This window comes from Hevea brasiliensis, chromosome 9, assembly GCF_030052815.1.
Source record: "Hevea brasiliensis isolate MT/VB/25A 57/8 chromosome 9, ASM3005281v1, whole genome shotgun sequence".
Lineage (NCBI taxonomy): Eukaryota > Viridiplantae > Streptophyta > Magnoliopsida > Malpighiales > Euphorbiaceae > Hevea > Hevea brasiliensis.
Window position 1 is genome coordinate 70,274,970 of NC_079501.1, and position 8,973 is coordinate 70,283,942.

General features: G+C 29.2%; 1 protein-coding gene across 1 annotated transcript; it reads left to right on the top strand.

Moving 5' to 3' along the window:
* Positions 1–3,854: 3,854 nt before the first annotated feature.
* Positions 3,855–4,604, top strand: LOC110634528 (chaperone protein dnaJ 11, chloroplastic). Its single transcript, XM_021783568.2, has one exon. It carries the CDS (start codon positions 3,947–3,949, stop codon positions 4,427–4,429), a length of 483 nt encoding a protein of 160 aa, XP_021639260.2. The 5' UTR covers positions 3,855–3,946; the 3' UTR covers positions 4,430–4,604.
* The last annotated feature ends 4,369 nt before the right edge of the window (positions 4,605–8,973 follow it).

Here is an 8,973-nt window from a genome sequence, read left to right on the forward strand (position 1 = left end):
GAACCTTCCTCAAATTTTGAGTATAGGAACCCTAAAATGAGAATTAAAGACACTGACCTGAACTTAAAATCCTAAAGGCACAAAGTTCATGAGTCCAGCTCAATCAATTAGCTATAACTCACCCTACATGACCTGAAAAATTATAATTCTTGAACCTAAGTGATCTTAAGACATAGGGTAGCAACTTATATGAAAAAAATTATGCCTAAAATTGACTGTAGCGTACCTAAATAAATAGACAAAGATTGACTCTAGAATTTACCTGATTCTGGAACCAGAAAGAGCCAATGAACTAGTTGTGGTAATTTGACCATAACTTGAGTTTTAAAGCTCCAAATGACATTATTGAAAAAGAAAAACAAATACAAGACATAGAGGAACAACTTCCATGAAGGGAGTGTGGCCAAACAGTAGCCACTTCTTAATCAAATTGCAAGATGAATTTGAGACACCAAATCTGAACCTTGAGAAAGGTTCATAAAATGACTTGGCATATGATATGAAATGAACTAAAATAATTTACTAAACATAAAAATAACATGAATATGCATGTGGGACTTATGTTTCCCATTACAAGTGACGTGAAAATGCTATGAAATACAATTAGTACATAATATGAAATAATGAAACTATAAGTACTTAAAAATATTATTTTGCCCAAAGTATACATAGACTTATTTATATAGCATGGATCAATTGGTATACCAATTAGCGACTACAGATTGCAATACTACTCATAGAAATAATTATTGATAGACAATATATATCTGATATAATTGTTCTTCAGGCTTTATGCCTATTCGTTGGCCATTGTGCCTATTATGATTTTATAACTTTATGCCTGCCCGCTGGCCTTATGCCTGACATGACTGATGTATACATGATAGACATATGGATGTCTAACTTATATGCTCCTGTGTATCTAGTCTTTATAGTCTGTCATAGGTTACTTGGGCACAGATATGAGTAATAAGCTCTAAAATTTAAATAATTATATGAAGAGATCACAGATATGAGTAATAAGACTGAACATGACATAAATGAACAGAAAAGATCCTGATTTACTTAATTGCTTCCAAAGTTCTATAAACATGTAAAAGACTACAAATTCATGAAATATATATTTCTTTATAAAGTTATACGAGGAATAATTATTTCAATTATTTAGTTATTTTTATTTCAAATTATTGCACCACTAAGCAGAAATGCTTAGCGTGATGGATTGTTTCCTCGCGTAGCTACTAGAGATTAGCACCAACAGCAACAACAGCAATAGTAGTGTCTAGATAGGATTTTGATCAGATCTGCTACAGTGTGGGTTATCACCTCAGCAGAGTAGTTTTGGGAGGGGCCATGTATATTTAGCTTTTATATTTTGATTATTGTATATAAGTAAACAATGTGAATCATTTTGTGATTGTAAATAATTAGTAAATTATTTTATCTGAATTTTATATGAATGTATGAATTTTATATGAATGAAATGAAATTATTTTCTTAAAAATTATATGAGCTATGATATGACATAATGCATGGAAAATTGATATGAGCAATGAGATGATATATGAAAATATGAAATAGATATAAATTGTTTTTAATAGGTAAATAGTCTACACCCACCATACGCTAATATAACAGAGAGGACTCTGTCTGGGTCTCCATAAAAATGAAATATGATTAAAAATAAATTTCTACACATGAGATGATATAAATAAATGGATATTAAATTAATAATGTATATGACAAAATAAGATAAGATGTTCCAGCATCAAATGTTACACGCCTTACTCTGCTACACTGTAGATGGATAAAGGGTGTCACAGAAATATTTAAACGAGGTCGATTTCAAAGCTAATAAGAGAAGACTAAGAAAGAAAGAGTGGATGCCCATCATTTTTATTTTATTTTAATAGATTTATATTTATAATTAAAAATTATTTTATTTAAATAAATAATATTACGTTAACGGTGCTAGGGTTAAAAAGTTTTTATTTACTAACCATACATAACCATGGGTTCACTTTGTCTCAAAATAAACCTAGATCTTGAATTAAAAATGTGTGAAACTTCATGATAATTTCCCTCAAATTTTTTAACAAAACGTTAAATTGCTTTATTCTTAAATTTTCAAATATCTTCTAGTTTATTTCCTTAGAAAAAAAAAAATCTTGGAGTATATATTATTATATATGGTTAGAATTATTAATTATTAAAATTTAATTACAATTTAATCTTTGCATAAATTACAATTTAATCTATAAGACTTGAAAAAAAAATTATCCTTGTATTTTCAAAACTGAGCAATCTAGTTTATGAGATTTAACAAAACTTACAACTTAATCTCTATCAATAGAATTTCAGTTAAATCACCATTAATTCTAGTAAAAATGAACAAAATACTTTCTTTATTTTCAATATAAAAATAATTTAGTGTTTGAGATTTATTTAAACATATAAATTAGTTCCTGTAGTTTTAAAATCAAATAATTTAGTTTTTGACATTTTAATAAATATATAAATTAGTTCTTACCTTTAGAATTACAGTTAATATATATATATATATATATATATATATATATATATATATATAGATAATTATTTATATATTATTAAAATATTAATGACATAAATAGAATTTTATAAAATTATAAGGGCTTATTCATACATAGTTATAATATCGATGATCAATTTATAAAATACATAGATGATATTGTAATTAATCAAGGTTTTTAAAGATTTTAAAGTAGTTAATCTATAATTTGATATTTTAAATTTAAATTTTTTTTAATTTAATGGGATTCACATTATAAAAATATAAAGACTAAATTATTAAAAATATAAAAATTAAATTGTTAATATAATAAAATCTTAAAAATTAAATTATTAAAAAAATAAAATTTCATGAACTAAATTATCTTTATATTGAAAATAAAGATAATGATATTTTGATATTTTTATTAAAATTAATAGTAACTTAATGAAATTCTAACTATTGAGATTAAATTATAAATTTTATTAAATCTTAAATTATAAATTTTATTAAATCTTCAAAACTAAATTGTATTTTTAGATAAATTTTAAGAGAGGAAGGAAAATAAAAGAAGGAAAATATTTTTTATTTTTTATTTTTTATTTTCTCTCTTTGTGTTTGGATGAGTGAAAAATAAAAGAGGGAAAGTAAAAGAGTTGGCACTAAAATTTAATTTTTTTCTTTGATTTCTTAGTTTCTCTCCAATTTGGAGAGAAAATAACTAAAAAAAAATAAAATTTATTTTCCTTTCCTCTTTTATTTTCCTTCTCTTATCCAAACAATAGAAAAATTTTTTCAAAATTATTTTTCCCTACTTATTTTCTTTCCTCACCCTTTTTCACCTATCCAAACAAAGTGTTAATCTTTTATAATCAATTTTCTCACATAATTCAATATCATTGTACACTGAGCTAGAATTGATAAAAAAATAAAAATAAAAAAACCTGAGCCAGATGTCAGAGCCGAGCTTTTAGAGACAAATATGGCTCCACCTGTACCCAAGAAAACAAACAGTGACAGACAAAAGAACAAAGCCCAATAAAACAAACAGTGACTGACAGAAGAACAAATGAATTATTCTGGACGCTTTTTATTTTATTAATTTTCTTATTGTTTAATAATAATAATTATTATTATTACAGCAACGCAATGACATGTCTCCGCCCCCAGTAATCCTTGATCCAATTAGACAACCCCACAGATTTTTTTATAACTCTTGTGCTCCTTTTTTTAATTATATTAATTTTCTTATTAATAAAAAATAAAAAATAATAAATAATAAAACTTTCTTTTTCTCCCGCTTTCTACTTTGACCCTTTATAAAACTCTTTCTTCCATCTCCAGTTCACGCATCGAACATATCTTCTGAGTCTAAAATATTTTCTCTACCCATTTGGCCCCTAAAATCCTCTTTCAATGTTCGCCACCACTTACACATTAACCCTAAATCCTCCTTTCCCCGCCGCTGGTAAGCCACTCGTTGCATCGCCGACCGCTCTTCCTTATACTCCATCAGCCGTTGGATCTCACCGGAGAATGAATATGAAGGCCTCTGTTTCAACATTTGTCGAGTCGATTCCGGTGGAGTCCGGTAAGACGCTGAGTCTATACGATATTCTCCGAGTGAAGCAGACGGCGTCGCAAATGGAGATCAAGACAGCGTACAGGAGTCTTGCGAAACTCTACCATCCGGACGCGATCCATGAAGAGGCACAATCGGACGGCCGGGATTTCATAGACATCCATAACGCTTACGAGACGCTGTCGGATCCGGCGGCAAGAGCGATCTATGATTTGTCGCTTGAATCGGCTAGTAATTACTATGGGAGAAGAAGAGGGTTTGGGTTTTCTGACGGATATTGCCCGACCCGGAGATGGGAGACGGATCAGTGCTGGTAGAAAGCAGTTGACCTGATGTTATGAGCATGGAAGGTTCAATGTATCTAATGAGATTTTTTTTTTCAGGATCTTAGTTTGAGATGTAGAAAAAGTTTTAATGTAAATTTTACGCTCATTTCCACTCTCTATTTGGGAGAAGGAGAAAAAAAAAAGTAAATATTTCTTAATTTTGATATTTCTTCTTTTTCCATTCGTCTTATTTAATTAATACTAACAGAATGTTATATTTTTTATACGCTATTGAATAGGCAAGCTTCAACAAAAAAATATGATTATATATAATAATAATAATAATAATAATAATAATGTTTAATTAAAATATATTATCATGTAAAATTAAGTCTAGATGAAAGTAAATTTTGATTTGGTTTTTGATATTTCTTAATTTTGATATTTATTTGTTATTCGTCTTATTTAATTATTAAGGACAGATGTTTTATTTTTATAAGTTTAATAAAAAGAAAAGTTCTTTTGAAAAATAAGAAGATACAAAAAAATTTTTTTTCTTTTTAATTTTTGTGTTATATCCTAACACTGGTTGGGAGTTTCTTAAGACATAATAATATTCATATTGCGTCTAGAACAATCCTGCCTAATGGCCTAAAATCACATGGTGATGCCTTTTTGTATTGTTATATAGAGGATCAAAGCATGTTATATCGGATCCTTGAGAAAAAGGAAGTATAGAACATATTCATATTTTAGTGAGGAATGAATGAGTAAGATATCATTTTAGACTTTTTGGAGAAAAGGAGAGTTTTAGCAAGTCACAGAGATAGATAAAAGAGTTGGTCTTATTTTTCATTCTGCTTAGAGGGGAAAAAAAAACAAATCGATAAACTTAATACAAGACTTTAACATGTGATGTAGTATAAGCACTGTTACTACTTTTACTTTAAGTATAGATACATCTTACTTTTAGTACAAACATATTTATAAAAAAAAGATATAATAATTCAGTGCACGTATTATTAAAAATGCTTTGATAGCATTTCAAGAATCAACTTATAGTATTACTGAGAGTCGGTGAGTTTTAACTAGGACTCAGATTAAAATTGTAATAATCCGAGTCTTTTGATTCAATATCTTCATAAAAACTTTTGTACCATAGTCCACTGTTACCTTTAGATGTGACTACTTTGTATTCTTCTATTATTGTGGTGTCTAACTCAGTAGGGTCTTGGAAATTTTACCAGATGGGATGAGTATGGTCAGAAATTTCTTCAGGCTAAGTTCTTGGGCCAATAGAAGTAGAAATTAATATTTGGCTTTTGAGCTGATAATTGTTGAGTTCACATAGAAATGTGTTTAATACTTTCCTTAAGCCTTGGTTGTGCACTTTGTGCTTGATGGATTCAGAATGAGTCCTCTGTTTGCTGGTTTTTTAACCACCGCAAGTGCACGGATCGCTAACAAGTAATAAAGTGATAAGTAGAGTATCGTTCCCTCGAGAAATTTAATTAGCAAGTACCAAGTTACGCGGCAATTTTGACTGTTTAGGCTACCGAATATAGATGGAGAATGAGTTAAACCTATTTTAGATGCTGAAAGTAATTTTTAAATTAAACTATTTATAAAAGCAATTTCAGAATTAAGATTTCACATTACAACCTTACTATAGATTTTAATCTTATCTATTCATCGGATTGAGAATAGTTGCTTTGATGGAAATTAATCCTTATGTAACACCCCTCACCTGTCTATAGTGTAGCAGAGCAAGGCATGTCGCACAGAGGGTCAAAGCACCTTATCTTGTCTTATTCCATTTTCCAAATCAATTTATTATTTCTTAATATATTCATTAAAAGTCACTAAGTGAAAATTTTTCCATTTATGTCATTTATTGAATTTTATTTAATTCGGAGTTTTCGCAAATTTTATAGAAAATTTGGCAGAGTGTCAACTGTAATTTGGAAAAACAGTTCCTCAGAACCTGTTAAAAACACTTTCAATAATTTTTTTCAAACCACACAACTCTAAATATCAACGCAAATCTCATTCTAAAAAATTTCAACACAATCCCATAATATTAATCATATTACAGTTCCTCAAATTCTCAATCTCATTCCTTCGGTTTCATATAATACACATGCTTAATTTATGAAGAAGTACTCAAATTTTTATTAATGAACACAATTTATAGATAATTACATCAAAACATAATTACAAGAGTTATAATGTACATGGCAAAATAAAAGTCTAATTACAAAAATTTACAAAATACAAAATATAGCCTAGTGTCCTACCAATGCACTGTAGATGTGAGGTAACACTGGATTCTAGCAGATCGGACTCTCACCCAGTCTGGGGCCTGCTAGGTTCTCGCTTCGTGTCTCCAGTACCTATGCATTGCAAACAGCGACGCGCTAAGCAATACAGCTTAGTGGTGTCAATATAAAATAAAATAACTAAAAATAAAAATAATTATACAAAAGGTATGCTGATATTTTATGCAGACTAAGTTTCTGGTAATTAATTATAGTATTATTAATTTGGTACTTGTTATGTTAATTATTTGGTTAAAATTTATTAAGATTTGTTTTGGTTGCCTAAGTAACCTAAGCAACTGATCGGACTGGATAAATGGGTAAACTGGTACTGGGTACTCAGTACCTCCGGCCATCACACTATCGGTCATAAAGTGTCTCCCAGTATGCAACAGAATAGCTGATAAGCCGTAACAGTAATCAGGCATAAAGCCAAGTATCTCAATTGTGTCAGATTGGCTAAAAGCCAAGATATCACAGAATGGTTACAAAAACCATAAATCACGGAATGACATAATGCCATATGCAGTACTACTATCAGAACCCTATTGGCATACCAAACTATCCAAACCAATTATACTAGGCATACTAGGGCATGTTACAAAATTTAATGTGTAATTCTTTATATTTAATTTTCATTGGTTACTATTCATTTTGCTAGTCAACCCAAATATTGACTTTTTCATATACAATAGGTGAGTTGGTTCTAATAACACCAACATACCACATTTTGCATTCTACAAATGTTGGCATTTGTTGCAAATTCAATTTCAAAACTCATTTAATGTTATTTCAAATTTTCAGATTTCATGCCTTATGTTTATTGTTCTATTGGTCATTGCTACAGTATAAATTTGACCAAACTCTCTTCTTCAAAGTTGTTCCTTATTGTCTCTTCTTTAATTTCCTTTTTGAATCACTCCATTTGGAGTATTCTATCTCAAGTTATGCTAATTTCTTTAAGACTAGCCGGATTAGTATCTACCAAAAATTTCTAGGCAGAAATGGTTCTGGCAGTTTTGATACCTTGAATTTGGTCAGCAATTCAGATGGGTTATGTCACACCTTACCCCTCTGTAAGGCATAACATGATCCCATAGAATACATAATGAACTACTGAACTTCACCTACCGATAACTCATTAAGTACCCTACAAGGGATTTTAAAACAATTTTCTTATTTTTGATAAGTGGTGAGCATTTCTAATAAGTATTTAAAACATGTAATTAAGTTGAAAGCTAGTTGGAAATTTTGGCCCATTTTATTTTTCCACAAATTTTATAAAAATTTTGACAGAGTTCTGTCTGTATTTTGAGAAAACAGTTCTTCAAATACCTGTAAAAAGCACTTTTAAAAATTTTTCTCAATCACTACTTCAATTTCACAATCAAACTCAATCAATTTCAACAATTTCACAATCATTTCAATCAATTTCTCAAGTTCAAAATTCAATAATCCTCAGAATACTAGCAATACATTTCATTTAAATTAAATAAAATAGTTGTTCTCATATTTCATTAAAGACAAAACAATTTATATATATTCTTACAAAATTTACATCAAAAGAAATATAAACTAAACTTTATTATAAACTTCATACAAATTTTGTGAAGCTACTCAAGACCCATTTATATGTCCATACATTTATATGCAATACATACATCAAAAGAAATATTTACAATTAGGGTATAAATTATACCCGATAGCTTCAAAGTAGGAAGATCCTCAATCCTTATCAGCTCAGTCTGCTGCTCTTCTAGTCAGCAATAGAAGCTATCGCTGAGTACTAGGACTCAGTGGTGCACAACATACTAAAATAATCTTTATATAGAAATAAAATCACATTTATTCAAAATTTGAACTGAGCATGCGAGTTAAACACAAAACATAATTTATGAGGTTTTAATCCCAAACAATTTCATTTTGAATTATCAAATCACATTTCATAAAACCCACAGTTAGTTCATGCCATTCGAAACAAATAGAATCTCAATAGCCAGAGGCTAAAGAGAAATCACATCACAAGGCTAGCTTGCTCAAATATATGGATATCCATTCACATCCTCTTCTACTGGCACACCTCAACACTTCTCCAGAGAAGGAATCAAAATTCGAAACTAATTACCCCCACTAGTCGTGCTAGTGAGGTGTTCAAATATATGGTTATGTTACTGTGGTTTCAAAACTTATCTTAATAATTTGCTAAACATTGTCATTTCAAATATACACAATAACTTTCAACAATTTCGATTAAAGCATCATAAATAATGTCTCAAT

Bases quoted from the DNA above. Each gene is read 5' to 3' on its own strand.
- LOC110634528 (XM_021783568.2), top strand. From the start codon at position 3,947: ATGTTCGCCACCACTTACACATTAACCCTAAATCCTCCTTTCCCCGCC.